Below are 20,410 nucleotides of genomic sequence, written 5' to 3'. Positions count from 1 at the left end.
GAGGCGACCGACAGCTAAGGTCATTTGCGCCATAGGGGATGGACAGGAAAGGATGAAGGGTGGAGAGAAACCCGGCGTCGGCATTAGCCTACTCTTTACGAAAGGCGCCAAGGGGTCCGCAGTTTACGTCCCATCCGACGGACGGCGTACTCACTCAAAGTGCCCTCCACAAAGCACCTCAAGTAGGGATCGAGATACCTCTGAAAAATATTCAACACCGCCGGGATTTGAACCCGCGCCCTCAGGGTGGGAAGCCAGTACGTTAGCTCCCGCACCATCTCGACCCCCATGCCTATTGTCACATTTGTTTTCTTCTCTATCCATTTTTATCTTTTCCACCCTTCTCCACACCCACATCTCAAAAGCCTTCGAATCTACGACTATCGTCTTGCTTCAAAGACCACGCATCCGCCCCGAATATAAACACGTTCCATATCAAAGTTTTGTCCAAAGCTGAAGTTAAGTGGAGTAAACTTTCCTCTTATTTTAATTATCTATTGTTTTCTTGTTGACTCCAGATGTCTCTCTTTTCGCGTGACTTCCTCCCACCCTTTTGTATTCCCTCTTCGCAGGCGCACAGCGGGACGATAAGGACGTCGGTCTGGCCGGCCGGGACGTTCAGCACGTACACGAGGCACTACACTCCCCCTTCTCCCCCTCTTCCACCCCAACACCACCAGCACCAGCTGCGACCACCTACCGGACAGCCGTCGGAGAGGGGAGCCGCGGTGACCAAGAGGAGCGGCGGCCGCGGCCACAGACCCACGCACCTCGACAACGAGGTTGGTGGCGGCATAAAGCGATGCATGCATATATTGCGATTGTGATGCAAAATAATTGATCCAACAGACAAATGTCAACTCTATCTTGCTTGACAAGGTAACTGCATGATGTGCATTACTAATCGATATACTACATGGCTTACCATGATATACATGTATGATAAGGTGTTGTTGAATGTCTTACGGGCGTCATGACGACTGTGGGGTCGTAAATGTCATCTTTTACGCTGGGACAAGCTAGGACTACCTACGAAATAACTGATTTGGAATTGAGTACACACTTGGGCATCACTTGAGGTAGATTTACCTGTATAAACCACCAGAGTAAGTTCTAGCAAATTGTTTTTTTTTTTAAGTTTAGATAACATTTCATTTTCGAGTAGTTAGAATGGTCACACGTGAAGTCTACTTTTATGGTCACCAAATTTGTATGAGAAAATGATTTCTTATAATGATTTATTCGGTAGAGAATTTCCCTTAATCCGTATTGCGTCCGGCCTCAGCTACAAATGTAATGCGGGGTTACAATTGTTTCTAAACTGTGTCAGTAATGAATTTCATAGAACATATTTATTCTAAAAGTTAAGTCGTACATTCAATACATATATGCGATATTCATGTTTCAATTGACTCCCAACCAAGGATTTCCGAGCACAGAGGGACGCTTTTTGGTCATCCACAAACATTTTTCATGAGATTGTGTGGTGACGTCTGTTCGCAGGAGATGCAGAGAAGAAAACCAAAACATTGTCCGGAGTTAAATCTGTGAAGCATCACGAGGAAAAAACCAGTGCGACCTCGTGCCGCATAATGGATCTGATTAGTATGCCATTTTCGTAGTGACATCTTCTTTGTTAGAGTGCATTGAAGAACGCTGGTGATTTATTTATTTTGTCCGTGCGGCGTCACGGATGGCCAGCGTCCCCTCCCCAGTCTCGGAGTGCCAAGCCTCTTTCTCTGCAAGGCAGTCTAAGATATTTGATCTTTCGCCGTGACGGGTTAAAATCATTATTACGTATTTTCGTGCCGATGCCCGTCCAGTCTCCATGTCTCCATTCTCGGATAAACATATAGGGCACAAAAGAGAAATATCATTATTTTCTTTTATTTCCTAAACTCCGATCTCTACTGCCTGTGATATAAATTGACTGCCATAGCCCATAGCGTTAGCCATATTCCTTTTTCCTCACTTCGCATCTTGCAACAACTTATTCCGCAACCAATCCGTCCTCGTATTTTTTCGTTATCATCATGAGTAATCTCCTTGCGTATAGGCCCTAGGTGTCCTCACGCTTCCATTTATCCCTGTCCCCTTCCCTTCTCTACAATCTTCCGACACTTCCCCATTCTTCAAGTTAGCTATCTCTCATTTCCATCCTTCCACTCTTTACCTTCTATCACATTCTTTAGAAAGCAGCTCCTACACATTCCTTGGTCATTCCAGTTCTTTTTCTTCTATTTTTACTCTTATTGGAGTTATTTCTTCGTTTTCCCTCTTCAGTGGGTACCTCATCATTTCTTAATTTATCTATGCACTTGATTTTTGATAATTTCCTGCGAAGCCTATACTATCTCGAAATAAAAATAAAGTCCAAATCAAGCACTTAATCATCCTTTTCCTCAGATCGATGTCGACTTTACTGCTGAATACTTTTTCCTGAATGCTAAAAAACTATCTTATTAGTTCTTATTCATACTCTCCTTTCACTTTCGTTCTAGTCTCTCCTCGACTATTTGCCTACACATTCACACGTTCCCACCAATTATAGCCTCATACTCGTTATAAACGCTTACATCACTTCCTTACTGTACACCGAACACTTTTGTCTCATTTTGATTTAAAATCGTACTACGTACCGGACTCACTATTTTTTCAACATTTTCTTCACCTGACCCGGATTTTCTGCTGCTAGCATGATATATTTATATATATATATATATATATATATATATATATATACTACCTTGATCAAAAAGTTCCCGGAATAACCACCGTGTGGCGCTCCCATCGTTCCGATTTGAGTTCTGTTTTTTTTGTTAAATTGGTACATCTGTTGTTGATATTCCCTTTAAATCTTAGTGTCATAACTTGACATTTGCAAAAGTTACGTAGCCAAGAGTACATCTATCTCTGTGTGTGTTGGCGATTTTTTACAATTGCAGAAATGGATTTGAATTTGCAACAACGAACTTGTATTAAATTTTGCGTAAAAAACGGATTTAGTGGCGCACGGATGTTGGAAAAGTTGGAAAAGTGTTTCGGCAACGATTCTCTAAAAAAAACGGTCGTTTACCAGTGGCACGAGCGGTTCAGAAGTGGTCGTGAGTCAATCGAAGATGATGAACGCAGTGGCAGACCATCGACATCGAAAGTCGGTGAAAAAATTGATAAAGTAAAAGAAATGTTGGTCAATAACCGCAAATTAACCATCAGAGAAATAGCGGAGGACTTGAACATTGCCTATGGATCCGCCCAAGACATTGTGGTTAATGATTTGGGTTTCCGTCGTGTAGCAGCAAAGTTGGTGCCAAAAGACCTCAATTTCATGCAAAAAAGAGACCGTGTTGACGTCGCAAAAGACATGATTTGCGAGGCTGAATCCGATCCCACATTCATCAAAAGGATCATTACTGGAGACGAGACGTGGGTTTATGAGTACGACACGCAATCCAGACATCAGGCAAGTGAATGGCGTTCACCAAATGAGCCGAGACCAAAAAAACCACGTCGTTTTCAGTCAAAAAAGAAGGCAATGCTGACGGTTTTCATGGATTACAACGGTGTAGTGCATCATGAATTTTTGCCAGAAGGCCAGACAGTAAACAAAGAGTATTATTTGGGCGTTATGAGACGTTTGCGTGAAGCAATTCGCCGAAAGAGACCAGAAATGTGGGCAGAAAACTCGTGGATTTTGCACCATGATAACGCACCGTCGCACAGTGCTATCATTATTCGTAATTTTTTGACGAAAAATGCAACAAATACCATCCAACAGCCACCGAATTCCCCTGATTTGGCTCCCTGTGACTTCTTTCTGTTCAATCGAGTTAAAAAACCATTACGGGGAACGCGTTTTAGCAGCCGAGAGGAAGTAATGGAAAAATCGCAGGAAGCACTGATGGACATACCGAAAACCTACCGTAACTTTTGCAAATGTCAAGTTATGACACTAAGATTTAAAGGGAATATCAACAACAGATGTACCAATTTAACAAAAAAAACAGAACTCAAATCGGAACGATGGGAGCGCCACACGGTGGTTATTCCGGGAACTTTTTGATCAAGTATATATATATGATTTCGTCGACGTAACACAGTGCCAAATAATAAATTGGACAGCAACAAACAATATAGAAACACATAAAAAGATCACTCACACGTTATTTATTGATCATTTCGACGGAATTCTGCTCCGTCTTCATCGGACTATATATATATATATATATATATATATATATATATATATATATATATATATATATATATATATATATATTTATATCTTCGAAATGGAACGCTCTTCGGTGACGCACAAATATATAAAAACACATGTGGATTTTTTAGACCATAGAGACAGAAAGAAAGGACACTCACAATATGTTATTTGACGTTTCGACGGCTCGGCCGTCGTCTTCAGAATGGCGTTCTCGGGGAAGAGCGGAGAGGACATGTGCGGGGGAGAGGTGGGAGGAGGAGAGGTAAGGGACCAATAGGAAATGAACAAGGGGGTGAGAGGGGATATGTAGGCAGCCATATGATGCTTTCAGTGGGCTTGGTTCAGCCCGGGCGGTTTAAATGACTGGGCCACCCAGATATGCGCCATCTCGCGGGTTCTCACCTCTATTATGCTAGCAGATTTGGGAAGGATTTCAATCACCGAAACGGAGAAGCAGTCATCAAAAGATTGATTGTGGGAAGCAGTGTGAGTAGGGATGGGATAATTAAGGAAGGTGGGAGATTTGGTGGAATAGCGGTGGTTATTCATGCGGAGGGAAAGTGTGGTCGTGTATTCGCCCATGTAGAAGGCAGGGGAGAAGTTACAGGAGAGGCGATGTAAAATATTTTTTGAAGTACAGGTGGCGACCGGTAACTCTCCGGTCTAAAAATCTACATATGTGTTTATTTATATATATATATATATATATATATATATATATATATATATATATATATATATATATATACATATCGGAGTATTTATTACTATAAAGAGAGATTTATTAATACTTTTAGTTCTTTTTATCAAAATGAAAACAAGTGGTTTTTTTTATCAGATCCTTTGTTCAGCATAATAATTCGCGACACGTCATATTTTTCTAACTGCTAAGCTTGCTTCTTCTGATTTCAAAAATAGGTATCCCTTAGTCCTTATTGTATGTCCTAATTGAGACCATGTTATATTGTCTGTTATTGTACCGCACAGTGCAATATTTCAAATGTGCCAGAATTTCCACATGAGCTTCAGTCAAACGATGACTCAGGCAATGTGTGCATTTATACAGGGTCGGGGAAAGTAACTCAGTCCACCATAACTACATTGATTTTACAAGGTCGATCAAAATAGACAACTTTCACTGGGCAGCAGATCCTCGGCGCGTATCGCGGTCCATGTAATTCATTCCTCCTTTTCCCGGTAACAGGCAAATCTGAGCATGCCAACCTCTTCATTATTCCATTTCACCCATTCCACTTACAGTCACTTTCTTTGTGCGGTCCCTCACATATCGAGTCAATCTCCTCCCCACACTTCCCGCCTTATTTGGAATTTCGGAATATCTGGTTGGCCCGCATCCCAATCCGTCCCGTTTTTTTCGCTATTAATGAAATTCCAAAAAATCGAGCGAGGGAAAATTCTCGAATCAGGGGGGGGGGGGGGGTTTGCATTTTGGAGAATTTGCGCGAATATTTTCCCCCGGCGAGCTGGCATCTAATGAACATCGACATCAAAGTAAGCTGTTAAAAAAATTAAAGTATCGTAGAACAAAATTTTCCTGGCAGGAAAAAAATCATCGTTCCTTTCAGCCTCCACTGTTCGCTGCGAAATGAGTTTATCGGACCGGATTTTAATTTCATCGGGCAGCGTTAATCCTACCAGTGGTTAAACAATTTCGTTTGACGCCGGCAATCAAAAATTTTCTTCAGCTTTCCAATTGCTCATTTCCAGTCCTCATCATTTATCCCTCTGATCTTCGTATTTTCGCCTTTCCCAACTGTTAATCACTTTCCCCTTCCCTTCGATATCGTTAGTTCCCTCCTCAAAAGTCATCAGACCTTTTCTCTCCTTCTTCCCCCTCTCCCCCGCCCAATCCAGGGGTTCTTAAACCTCCAGGGAGTCCCTCCACCTCCAGGAGAAGCGCGGAGGAGGGCACGTGGGCCACCCTCCCCAGTGCTGATTGTTTTAATAAATTTCTCTGATAAATCTATCCTCAATTCTTTTATTCTACTTTCCGCTTGAACAAGCAAGTCAAATATAAAATTATAGGGGACGTCTTGGGTACACACAGAATCCATTTATCATCTTAATTAATCTTTCTTTTACAACTTTTTTAAAGTTCGTGTTTTGACAGCAAAATCAATCTTAAGGGTGTGTGTCGACCAGAGGGTCAAAAATCTTTGTTTCAGGCGGCTCAAATCTTTTCCTCTTTAATAAAACGCTCAGCGTCATCTTTAAGGACCTATTTGGTCAAGTTACATGAAAAAAGGCGTTATTCAGTGAAATATTACCCGTTTCGTTTACTTTAATTTATTATTCAATAATTCCGTTGTATTTGACCTGATGTGGGGATCGGGATGGTGCGGTGGCTATCACACCGACTTCCCACCCAGAAGACCCGGGTTCGAATTCTGGAGACGGCAGATATTTTTATGTTTTCCATGCAGATTTGGTACCCGAAATTCATGACGAGATGAAAAGTATTTGGCGCACCATAGAGAGAAACCGGAAAAAATCTACATATTTGATATTTCAAGGTAAACCCTTTCCAATTCAAAGGTATTTATGATACTCACATGTCCACCCTCATCCGCAGAAACACATAAAACGTTTCACTTGTTGGACATGATTTTAGTTTTAATTCATTATTTTGAATAACCATGGCCTTGATATCACGGCTATCAAATGCGAGTCCAGTGAGGTAAACTCAACATGTTGACCACGGTATCAAAGGGTGAAAATACCAGCAATAACATTCTACATGCGTGGTCGTGGCATTAAAGCAGCTGCCATCGTATGATTATCACGCCCCTATGAATGAAAGTCGCGATCACATGAATCATTTAGCTGAATTATGACATTCCATACCCGCGGCCAAACAATAAAAGCAAAAAATATATTTTATTCATTAAAAAACTTCAGAAAAGTTAGGCACTATTAAAAAATGACTGCAAGTATGAATATCGACAACAGCTTGCATAGGAAGTTGAAAAACATTAAATTAATCACAATAAAACACTGTCTCGACAAGATTGCCACGAGAAAACGAAAACACGAGGGTAGCGAACTAGTACGGTTGTTGAAGCCAGAAGAGATTTAATGCAAAAGAGAAAATTACATCAAAAATCCAAAAGCAACATGATACAAAGAAAAAGTTCACTCATATTTATGTATAATCTGGGAATAAAAACATCACTTAGACATTATAAAAACAATGGGAAACGTCCGAAGCAACTTAAAAGTAAAAATAGAAGTTTTGATTCCTCAAATATATCTTGAAACTTATTCGGTTATACGTCAGGGAAATCCAAGTAAATCAAAGTGCAGAATACATATCCTAATTATATTATTGCAATAGGACTATATTTAGAGGCAGCTCATGTTAAGTACTCCTAACCTCGTAGTGAGAAAATCTTTTTGAAACGGACGCTACATTTCATAACCACTAAATTGTGGTCCGAGTCCGCATCCGCTCCCGGGAAGCTGTGCATATTGATCACACTTCCTAAACATGTGCCTAAACAGGATATAATCTAGCTGATACTTTTCTGAGTCACCTGGCATTTTCCTGTATACCTGCGTCTTTTGAGGTGTCTAAATCTAGTGTTGGTGATGACTAACCCCTGTCTCCTGCAGAACTCAACTGCTTTCTCCCCGCGGTCATTCCCCGTGCCTAAACCGTGGTCCCCGACCTCATCACCATCTCTTCCTTTGCCTACCGTCGCATTCCAATCCCCCGTCACTATCAAATGTTTCCCTGCAGGAAAACACGCGATTTTGTCATCTAACTGATCGTATATCCTATCGACCTCTTCTTCCTTATGGTTGCTCGGTGGCATGAATACCTGAATAATAACCAAGTTCGTCGGTTCTGCTTTCATCTCTACTAGTAATAATCTATCCGTTACCAGCTCTATGTTGACTACGCTTCTTCCTACCTCTTCATTTAATACAAAGGCAACCCCTCGTTGGCTCTCGTCCCCGCCGCTGAATATTATTCTATAATTATCACTCCAGTAATCCCCGCTATCCTTCCATCTCACCTCGCATAGGCCTAAAATATCTATATTTCCCCTTTCCATCTCTCGCTTAACATTCTCCAATTTCCCTGTCCTCATCATTGTCCTAACATTCCACGTTCCTATTCTAACTGATTTAGTCTTCTTCTCCCGCGTCCTCTGTCCTGCTGCTGCCGGTTTTCCCTTGCAAGGGTTTCGTGGGATGACGACCGCGGAAGCCTTGCTTCCCCCGCTGCCGGGCACGACACACGGCCGATTGGGCCGAGCCCCGTAGTTGCCAGGACTCAAAATCTCTGTATTGTCCATCATTTAAATCTTGGGAATGATAATTGAGGTGGTATATGTGTGTATATATATATATATATATATATATATATATATATATATATATATATATATATATATATGCATGTAAAGATATATATATATTGATTTATTAACATGGAAATAGATAAAAGGAAATATAATAGGATCACATAGAATATGAAGAATATATTATTAAGTGATCTACCGGTTAAGGTAGGTTATATATATAGTATATATATATATATTTATTTATTTAGAAAAAAATGCCGTTTTATGGCTTAGTTTCACATTTTTCGCTCCTCGATTATGACGTCGGAACATACGGATGGAGATGAAGAACCCGAAGGCATTTAGACACCGCCAAAGGTCAAATCATTGCTTTCACGACTCGTAGTCCTATTTATCACATGAGTGGAAGCCTTCACAATATCCATCCAAACTGCTCGCAAATGAAAAAATAAACATGCCCTTTATGAAAAAGACCATCGATGCTGCAGGGTAAGAGTGCATGACGGTAGGTCGTTGACCTGGCGACTCTGGGTTCAATGCTAACTCTTGCCTTGGGCGGCATGAGTATTACTCGGGAGTCACGGGATTAATAAATTTATCTGAAATGAGATGAATTGCCGAGAGAGAGAGAGAAATGTGTCCCCCTAGGATTGGAATCACGAGCCTCACGGCATTTTACAAGCAGCAGCACACCGCCTTTTCCTTCTCGCAAATTCACGTCTCATATTTCACCAATCATTTCTCGCATACATACACCGTACATATCTCACATAGATGTGGTTCTATAAACTTGGACTTCTTGAAATAGGTCAGTAGACTGCCTTATCATAAAACTCAGCAAAATATGTGGGAATGACAAGCAGCCATTTTTTCCATTTTTTTATTTGTGTTTTCGTTGCAAGTAACTGGTTTCGTCTTAGGAAATGACTAGACTGAATTATCAGACTTGTGGTTTCGGCACACGTAGCTTCAAAGCCAATTAAAACAAAATTTATTCAACAAATAATTTCTCATGTTTAATGCATGAATTTAAATATTAAAACGCAATGATTTTAAAATATTGGAATAAATTAAAAATTCACAGTAGGCTAGGAATTATTAAACGTGAATGAAACGTAATCGACCCGCCGATTCCGGAATCGGGTGCCACTTCCCTTCGCTAACCATCGCAGAATGCTCGGGGAATCAATCACCTTTCACTGTCAACGGTCGATGCAGGAAACCAAATTACGCACAAATCTGGCAGCGAATTTCATGATGCTCTTCATTCAGAGATCGTAACTCCGCAAGTTGCTTTTCGCGATTCTGATTAACCAACTAAAGGAATTGATTTGCATGAAACGTTTTTCTGCTTTTAATTCAAAATTACTGCAGTTGAGAAAATTCACTATTTATAATAGTTGGACGAAGGATATTTGAGTCTTGGGGTTAGCAAGTGGATGTTAGTTTTTGGGTAGAAGGAAGAATTTTCCAGCCATTCAACGCACCCCGTTAAATATTTGCAACAATAGTCGCACGCATATGACTTTATCTTCCGACTTCACTCAGTTACTCGTATAAAATTAGCGTTAAAACATTATTCCTCGATTGGGTTTTTTCCAAAAATCTTTCAAAATTAAAGCTTCACATATAGATGGACACCAATCTAAGTACACTACGGACTAAATCAAATCATTTAAACATATAGAAACTAGTTTGGAAGAACGTATACATTTTTGAATTTTGTGTAATATGGCAGGGACGATTTCTTTCTTAGTCAATGCAACGATTTCAGAGCGTAAAAATCATTTGCCTTCACCGAGATTCGAACCCGAATCCCTTCATGTCCGGCCGAGTGCTTTCAGCCAGTTAGCTATCGAAGCGTTCTCTTAAACTCTGAAACTTTGAGTTAAAGGGAACGCCTCAATAGCTTAACTGGCCAAAGAACTCGACCAGACATTGAGGGATCCGGGCTCGGATCCCGATCAAGGCGAGTGATTTTTACAACCTGAAATTGTTGCATTGGAATGCACATTAACGGATGACTCCGTTAGAAGTTACTGTTGTGGCACCTCCCGCAGTTTCTTTTGGTCCATTCCCAGTGTTCAAACTAGCATTTATTTGCCGTTGCCAACATAATAAGCAATTATCAAAGACTAATTTACCAAACCAAGTGTATTTCAATAAGTTACCCAATACACCACTTTGATGCATAATTTAATCAATTATCCTAGATATTTCGGAAATATTAAAAGGAATCTGTCGTAATACAAGGAGGTACTACATTATATTCGAAATTCAATGAAGAAAACTCTGTGACCCGAAAAAATAATGAAGAAATCAAAAAACCCCAACACATAGAAACGCTGTTGTTTCGTCCATTTTTTTAAACTAATGTTTTTCAGTTCTGTCCCACGATTGTGGGCTGTAGTATTTTTTAGCTTTAACACTACATTTAATTACAATTCTTAAAAATTAATTGCATAATCGATCTTAAAGGATACAAATCGTGCTTATTAAGTCGAGCAGTTTCTAACTAATCCCATTTTATTTGGACATAGTTTTTAAATTGCCCAAGTCCGCCGTCGAAAGGTTATCACAGCCAGCAAACCAATACGCCACTAAGGCAATCACCACTAAGTATGGAAGACAGACTTTAAAGCATTCTTCCATGAGATTTATCAAGACTTACTCTACGCTTTCCTATTTTCCTTCGACATAAGAGTCGTATTCGTATTACGTGCGCTTTACGACAGAGTTCTCATGGAGCAGTACGCACAGACCAAAGCAATAGCCGCGAGGCCCTCAAGAGTCATTAAATAAGTCTTCTGGGTCGATTGACAATCGCTCGGTGGCGAGCGACAGAGGACTCTCCAGTTACAGTTACCAGAGACGACAGTGCACTGTAGAAGGGAGTGTACTAGAAATTGAATTTAAGGACTCCAAAGAGCATAACAAGGATTGGAATCCACACCGCCGTGGCATCTAAAATAATATTGTATGAAAAATGAATTTGCAGAGATCTTATATGTATATTTTGTTCAATTTTTAGAAATTAGCGTCTTACTTGTCTAAAAATAACCTTAATATGACCCTACCTATTTTTAGTACAATCTTCTCATTACCCTTTTTCATACAGCCACTTTCACTTGGATCGAATTTTGAAAAAAACAGAAAGTGCACCGTACGTTAAAATACCGGCGAAAATTAAGACGCCGCTCATCACACATAACTCGCGTTGAGGCGGAATCAAATTATATGGCTTTTAGGGAGAAGTTGCGCTCTTTGGCATCGTGACATGAGTTTCCGTGATATTTCGTTTCATTGCGATTAACCGAAAAATTTTAAAAATCTAAAATATAAAAAACACAAATGAAAACGATTTAGTGGTTGTAATCCGAAAGATAGGCAGTGTGTAAAGACACTTTCACCTCACCTAGGACCTATGGAAGGACTTGAAAATTATGTATTACAACATGGTAGCAGATGGCGCCGATTGAATGGGTGACTAGAACCCACCCTGGGCTGTAGCGCCGATTAAACATGTCAAAACACTGACGTTTATCTGAATTCGGCCATAGGAATTAGCTGCCTGACAATACGCATATGCACTCAAATTCTTGGGCTGCATATTAAAACATGGTTCATAAAAAATGAATGCATATATTTAAATTTTTTGTTGATCTGGTACAAACAAAGCATAGGAAATTAATTTTTTTTAATTCCTTATTTTGTTTTCAATACTTTTTTACGAGAAACTCGGACAAGCGCTGGCAAAAAGATGCATAATCAAATTTGCAATGGGGCAATAATTCAAGAAACATAAAATAGTCTCAGAGTTTCGATAAAAAAATCAATTAAATACATCAGTGCAAGGAGCGTTAAAGAAACAAAGAAGGCAGGATAGGGTGGAGGACTACTATTATTAATTAACCCCTAGAATACATAGCCTGAGATGATTATTATTAATGTTAGCCTGGAGGTTAATGTGGTGGTTAGATGGACTCACTGCCACGTTCATAAGCCTCACCTAACACGAAACAATGTGACACCTTACGACACAATAAACCCTTCTTCCATTCCGCACACTTCCTTGACTTCCTCTTCGGCTTCAGCCTTCAACATTTCATGACCTCCCAGCACAATATTCTTCACCCATTTCCCAACCTTCTTCGAATTTCCCCACCCAATTCCTCTCCCTTACGTTCTGTATTCCTCTACTCTAAAAATTTGATTTTCTTTCCGTCCAATTCACTTGTTCCATCCTCCACATCCATGCAATGCATATGTACACCATTGTACGTATATCTCAATCCTCCGATCTACGCTTATCCTCTTGACTCAGCGACTAATTTTTCTACCTGTACCAGCCCTACAATCCATGTGAAAGTTTCAATTATCTTTTCATTGCATCCTAACCAAAGGTCGTCACCTTGCCAATAACTCCCTCCTCTTTGTGAAAGAGTTTTGGCCGATAGCAATTCCTCTTAATTTTTCCCTACTACTTTGACCATCCCTACGATGATCATCACGAGGTCACCAATACTGAAATAACGGTCATCCTGATAGAATATGGCGTACATAATCTCTATAGAACGTAAGGGTTAGCTGCCTTCGCCACTATCGACGAATGAGGGGTTCATTACATTGGGAAAATATTTTGACGCGGAAGGGAGATTCTTCGTAAAACGTTGTGCATTTGCATATTTTGATGTGCATGCCACAACATCGCCCGTCCCACACGCCTCGTCTCGTCCCCTGCATCTCTTTAACCCGATAGGTCATCGCCCAGCGGATAAAAAAATACGTCTGGGTCACACGCTCCCTCAAGCGCCAATTGTGTAACTTCACAGCAACAGCGACGAATTCATCCCAGCGATGGTATTTCTGCTCCGAATGTGCTTTATATGCCGGAGCTGCGTGGCTTGTTTTTTTTATTATTATTCAGAACAGCGTCATCTGCGAACAGCGAAGAGACGCACCTCGTGTGCGTGTGTGTTTGTTTTTTTTCCCTCCTCGATCCAACAACAACGGCATCAAGGGTTCACTCGAATCATTTCAAAACGCGTTTCGCGACCCCGATTTTGACAAGTCCGCGGTCTTTTGCTCTTTTATTCTCCCCATTCCGAATAACACACTCCTGAAACCACTCACAGTTTATTGTTTCCGGAAGATACTGATGGCAAAAATCACAACGGGCGCGATAACACACTTATTAGGCACTTAACTTCACCTCCGCTTTATATGTTCCCCCTACGTAAACAAATAAACGGATTGCCTACCATTTGGTACGGGGAAAACAGCCGTTTTGAACGTTTTATCCTCAGTACATATATGGTAAAAATCAAAAAAGAGAGTTGGAACGGTGCGAATCTGGAAAGACGCGAATGCTAAGGTCACCAGCAACATCAAGAGCACATGAGGAATTAGGATTACATGTGTATTCAATTGTTCCCGGCTCAACTTTGTGGAAGCTCATTTTTATTAAATGAAGAACACAATGTATCTTTCCACTGTCCTTTATTTACGTACAATTAGTTTATACGCTCAAGCGTCATCATCTGGTACGTACCTGATGATGACGCTTAAGCGTTGAAACTAGTTGTACGTAAATAAAGGACAGTGGAAAGATATATTGTGTTCTTCATCTAATGAGCCCACGATGTGTTTGAAACCAGGCATTTACTACATACTTACATCCGACTCTGAATGAAAGGAAATAACCACACCCATCGATTCTTGGGGTCTTCTCACGCATTGCTTTGGAGGGACACAGTTGTCTTTGCTCGGAAACGAGTTCCTTCCTTTTGCTTACCTATGTTGAGTCATATCTTGATTCCCTTGCATCTGCGGGACAACGCTGAAATTATGTGATTGTTTTCATTTGCAAGAAATATTCACGAGAACATTTTGCTCTGATTGTGGAATCATGTTGTTGCCCGCAGAAGCTTCTTCCTTTCTCCAAATTGGTGTTGGCTTGCTTGATCTCTTGCTCTTTCAAATTGATTCTCGAATTTAAGATAAGAAAAAGTTATTATGCTCTCCATTTTTTTCGATTTCTCTGTCTTTTCTAAACTTTTTGAGTAATATTGGCGATTTTCCAAGGGTCTTCAAATTTGCATTTAATACTCTTTCCCCTTAGGAAAAGTTTTCTTGCTATCATCGTGCGCATTTACTTCAAAATGCGGGAGGGAGGCAAGACCAGACGTTCCAAATTCACCGTATATTATGGGAACACACGATGAGGGAGATCAAGGGCATGTGGTATATTCCTTTCACTGGAACGTTGGTAACTGCATCAGGAAAACATTTTGTAATTTTAGCGAATCCTTTGATGACTAATTTTTTACCTTTAACTCATTTCCTTTTTTGAAAATGAGACAACAATCCACCCCCAACAGTTATATTGGGGGAACATTTGTATGCGTTTGTCCTCCATGCTCTACTTAACCGTCCAAAAAAAAGCGTTTTAGTTTTTCAGGATACAATTTCAAATGTACTTTTCCTCTCTCATGACGGATAGAGAAACAGCCACGGATAGCGCAAAGAGATTTCATTTTTTGAATTCCACTCCTGGATTTAATTAGCCACAGTCCTCTTTCAGGAAAATCAGGCTTATCCCCTTACGTTTTCCACCGTCCTATCACTTTTTCCTCGAGTGACATCCAATGGAACACTCCGGTTTCACCATTCTCGTATTAAATAAAGGCCAGCAACGGGTAATTCCAATAACCCAAATACAGCACAACGGCACACACTACGTCGCGAATGAAACTAACGCATGGGCCACTCTGTGTCAACTAAACCTTTCCATTGCCGAAAACTAACCAACGAATAGGTTAGCATACATTTCCGAGAGTATTTATTTCTATGGAGCTTTTTATTGCTCTAGACTCCCTTTGCTATGGACGGCCGAGTAGCGGACCTCCTTTTCACAAGCAACTCGAGATAATTAAATAATTGTAAGGCTGTCTTATACTTTTATACCGAAGTTAAAAATGAAGAAGAAATGTGTGTGTGTGTATAAGTATATATACACACACACATATACATATATATATATATATATATATATATATATATATATATATATATATATCTGAAGACGACAGCCGTGCTGTCGAAACGTAAAATAACAAATTGTGAGTGTCCTTTCTTTGTGTCTCTATATTCTAAAAATCTACATCTGTGTTTTTATATATTTGTGTGTCGCCGATGAGCGTTCCATTTCGAAGATATTATATATATATATATATATATATATATATATATATATATATATATATGCCGACCCCGGTGGCGGCGGGGTAACGTCCTCGTCTGCCATTCCAAGGGTCGCGGGTTCGATTCCCGCCTGTGTGAGTTTTCCTCCACCTAGGGCTTGGGTGTTTGTAAATGTGATCATTGTTATCGTTGTTAATAGTTCGATGTAAAGGCCAGAATGTGCTGTTTTCGGACTTATACTGAATAAATAAATAAATAAATAAATAAATAAATAAATAAATATATATATATATATGTGTGTGTGTGTGTGTGTGTGTGTGTGTGTATATATATATATATAATTATATAAATATATATATATATATAAAAGTATATATATATATTAATGGGCTAACACAATATAACACAAATAGAATAGCAACATTTAAAAGTACACTCACACGGTAAATTGTTCGAGCTTTCAGCCCTCTCAGAGGCCTTCTTCAAGTCATTGTCCTTTTAAATGTTGCTATTCTATTCTATTTGTGTTACATTATATATTTATATATAAAACCATAAACACAGTCATCAACCCGAAGGTCGGTTTGGTAGGTGATGGTAGAGTTCACCCAGTACTAAGCCCGACGGCGTGTGAAATTCACACATCAGGGTAGGGGGGCCAGTTCCTTTCCCTGTTCCGGTTATGGTTTCCCAGGAAGATCTGGTTGGGTGGAGCTGAGGGTGACCAGAGAGGCTTGGCCGGGAACCGAACCCGGGCCCTCCGGTCAGTAGTCAAACGCTCTACCCCCTGAGCTACCGCGACCCACACACACACACACACACACACACATATATATATATACATATATATATATATATATATATATATATATATATATATATATATATATATATATATATATATATTAGCGCGGTCGGATAATAATAATTAATTAATTAATTTCGCCCGATCGATCAGAATCGGGCAATTTATTGTTTCAATTTTTTCTTCGGGAACCTCATTTTTAAACCCCCGATACAATTTCGTCAATTTTTACAAAATACAAAATATGAGTTACATGCCATTCCTTTCCGTCGTTCTTCCCGTTCCCACTTCAACTTTTGTTGATAAATCTATCCAATCAATATTTTCCTAATCGGTTCCTTATGCAGATATTTCCCAATTTGTTGGACGTTGTGCAAATACCCAAGGATAGCTTCCATTTCGCGTCTTTCCTCGGCATAAAATGGGCAACAAAGGACTCTTTTGTGTATTGCCGTGTCGTCCTCCATCATGCATTCACACGTCCCCTCCTTGTTTCCCTATTTTCTTGAGGTATGATCTAAACTCCCCGTTCTCTCTTAAAATTTACGCAATTCCTTCGTAAGTTTTCAAGTTGATCTTCATTCTTTCCTTCACGATAGGTAGGAACTCTCTGGTTGTTTCCCCTTTTCTAATGTTTCCCATTCCCGTTTTCATTCCTCCAGGAAATGCGCTCTCATAACCTTTCTGTTCCTGCTCCACTTCTCAGTTGGAGACAAAGTTACATCTCCTAGAGTAGCCTCTTCCATCTGCCTCATCCGTGACTTGATTCCTGTTTCCTCTATTGAGAACGTTATCGGCAGTATCCCAGTTATTATTTGTAGAGCTTCATTACAGACCGTATTGCAGCTCCCGGATATTGCAATTAGGCAAGATCTTTGGGCCTCCTCCAGTTTCCTCCGGATTCTGCCGTAATTTAGCCTCTTCCCCCACAACTCACAGCCGTATGCCAATATTGAGATGGTGACTCCGTTTTATACAGTTCTCAGGCTATTTGTGGTGATGCCAAATCTGTTTCTGCACAGCCTTCTTAAGTTATTGAATATTTTCTTGACCTTGCCTGCTGCGTAATTTGCGTGGTCTTGGAATGTTAGTCTATCATCGAATTCAATGCCCAGGAGTCTGAATGTCTAGTTCTTTTGATGTTTTGACCATAGATTTTTATAGTTGGGTTTCGTAACAATTTTTTCCCTAACACGACGTATTTGATCTTATTAAGAGAAATTTATAATTTCATTTTCGCTCAACTACTTTCATTCCAGCTTACTGTTTCATTGCATCGTGTTCTGGTCAGAGGGATCGAGGCTAGAGCGGAACCTTGCAGCGCCTACCTGAGTGATCTCACTCGAGCATCAATGTTGTTTTTGCTGGGATCCCATTGCAAAATTCACATTTGTGCTAATTGTTCTGTAATAATATCTCCATTAATTTGCCTAAGTTTGCTGCACCGATATTAAATCTTCCCTGATGACAGTTGTCGTTTCCTGTAATGGTGCCAATCTGGTAAGCGATTACTAGGTGATCGCTGTTGGTTGGTTCGGTATGAACCTCCCATCTCTGCATATCTCGTATTAATGCCGAATTACTGATGGATAGGTCTATATTGGAGCAGTCCATTGTCGAACTAAACGTAAACGGTTGCCCCGATTCGTTTAATATATACAGATCTTCGGATGGTATTAAGTCTTCCAATTCCCTGCCTCGGTCATTGGTTTCCTAACTGAACCATAATTTGTTCTTTGCGTTAGAGTATATTGCGACTAGTATCCTTTTATTTGTTAATTTCGGTATTAGGCGCTTTAATTCTGTAATGTAGTCTTCGATGTCCTCCGATGGTGGCATACTACCTTGAACAAAAAGTTCCCGGAATAACCACCGTGTGGCGCTCCCATCGTTCCGATTTGAGTTCTGTTTTTTTTGTTAAATTGGTACATCTGTTGTTGATATTCCCTTTAAATCTTAGTGTCATAACTTGACATTTGCAAAAGTTACGTAGCCAAGAGTACATCTATCTCTGTGTGTTGGCGATTTTTTACAATTTCAGAAATGGATTTAAATTTGCAAAAACGAACTTGTATTAAATTTTGCGTAAAAAACGGATTTAGTGGCGCACGGACGTTGGAAATGTTGGAAAAGTGTTTCGGCAACGATTCTCTAAAAAAAACGGTCGTTTACCAGTGGCACGAGCGGTTCAGAAGTGGTCGTGAGTCAATCGAAGATGATGAACGCAGTGGCAGACCATCGACATCGAAAGTCGGTGAAAAAATTGATAAAGTAAAAGAAATGTTGGTCAATAACCGCAAATTAACCATCAGAGAAATAGCGGAGGACTTGAACATTGCCTATGGATCCGCCCAAGACATTGTGGTTAATGATTTGGGTTTCCGTCGTGTAGCAGCAAAGTTGGTGCCGAAAGACCTCAATTTCATGCAAAAAAGAGACCGTGTTGACGTCGCAAAAGACATGATTTGCGAGGCTGAATCCGATCCCACATTCATCAAAAGGATCATTACTGGAGACGAGACGTGGGTTTATGAGTACGACACGCAATCCAGACATCAGGCAAGTGAATGGCGTTCACCAAATGAGCCGAGACCAAAAAAACCACGTCGTTTTCAGTCAAAAAAGAAGGCAATGCTGACGGTTTTCATGGATTACAACGGTGTAGTGCATCATGAATTTTTGCCAGAAGGCCAGACAGTAAACAAAGAGTATTATTTGGGCGTTATGAGACGTTTGCGTGAAGCAATTCGCCGAAAGAGACCAGAAATGTGGGCAGAAAACTCGTGGATTTTGCACCATGATAACGCACCGTCGCACAGTGCTATCATTATTCGTAATTTTTTGACGAAAAATGCAACAAATACCATCCAACAGCCACCGAATTCCCCTGATTTGGCTCCCTGTGACTTCTTTCTGTTCAATCGAGTTAAAAAACCATTACGGGGAACGCGTTTTAGCAGCCGAGAGGAAGTAATGGAAAAATCGCAGGAAGCACTGATGGACATACCGAAAACCTACCGTAACTTTTGCAAATGTCAAGTTATGACACTAAGATTTAAAGGGAATATCAACAACAGATGTACCAATTTAACAAAAAAAACAGAACTCAAATCGGAACGATGGGAGCGCCACACGGTGGTTATTCCGGGAACTTTTCGATCAAGGTAGTATATCCGGAAATTAGTATGTGGTCCGGATGACAGCCCGATGGTATCAGCCCGAATTTCCGGGGCTGCGAAGTGGTTTGTTGTGCAGTGCTCAAAACTCAAGAAATCATAATTTTTGTTTGAAGACCATGATGCCTGCAAAGAATTTTTCTTTGGGATTAGCTGGTGTAATGCGCGTTTGCACTCCGAATGCCGGGATTTTCCATTTGCTTTCATAACTGTTGCTGTACACATATGGTTCCTGCGTCAATATACAGGTATCTAGCCTGATATCTAGCCCAAGATCCGTTGCTATTTTTCTCAATTCATTAGTATTGACCTTTGCCCGTTGAAGATTGATTTGCCCTATTTTTATGATGTGGTATGACGTGGTTTTTAGTCCCCATAATTGATTAGCTCTACGATTCGTTCTAGTGCCTTCTTTAGACAAGGGCCTTTCTTGTCACTTCGTGGCTACAATCTTTTATGCCTGCTTTCTGCACGGTCGGATAGTTAGTCTGACCCCTTACAGTTCTTGAAAAAAATGATATCTTAAATCCTTTCTACGCTTTATCTCTCTAATTTTATTGTGTACCGCTGTAGTGCGATGGGGCTTGTACTGCATTCTCAACATCATCGCTAATGAGATCCTCCCAACTTATTTTAGTTTTAATACGTAATTTAATCTTCGCTCTGCGAGTCATTC

At 40.2% G+C, this 20,410-nt stretch overlaps 1 protein-coding gene across 1 annotated transcript in view; it reads left to right on the top strand.

Annotated features, from left to right (window-relative positions):
* Positions 1–20,410, top strand: part of LOC139692331 (uncharacterized) — a 489,107-nt gene that overhangs the window by 450,231 nt on the left and 18,466 nt on the right. Inside the window, exon 4 of the mRNA XM_071590451.1 lies at positions 573–782. Coding sequence (XP_071446552.1) covers positions 573–782 — 210 coding nt within the window. The remainder of the gene's footprint in view (positions 1–572; positions 783–20,410) is intronic.

This window comes from Hetaerina americana, unplaced genomic scaffold (genome assembly GCF_022747635.1).
Source record: "Hetaerina americana unplaced genomic scaffold, ioHetAmer1.1.p SCAF_4, whole genome shotgun sequence".
In the NCBI taxonomy this organism is placed as follows: Eukaryota; Metazoa; Arthropoda; class Insecta; order Odonata; family Calopterygidae; genus Hetaerina; species Hetaerina americana.
The sequence above is the reverse complement of the archived record's forward strand: the minus strand, read 5'-3'. Positions and strand labels throughout refer to the sequence as shown.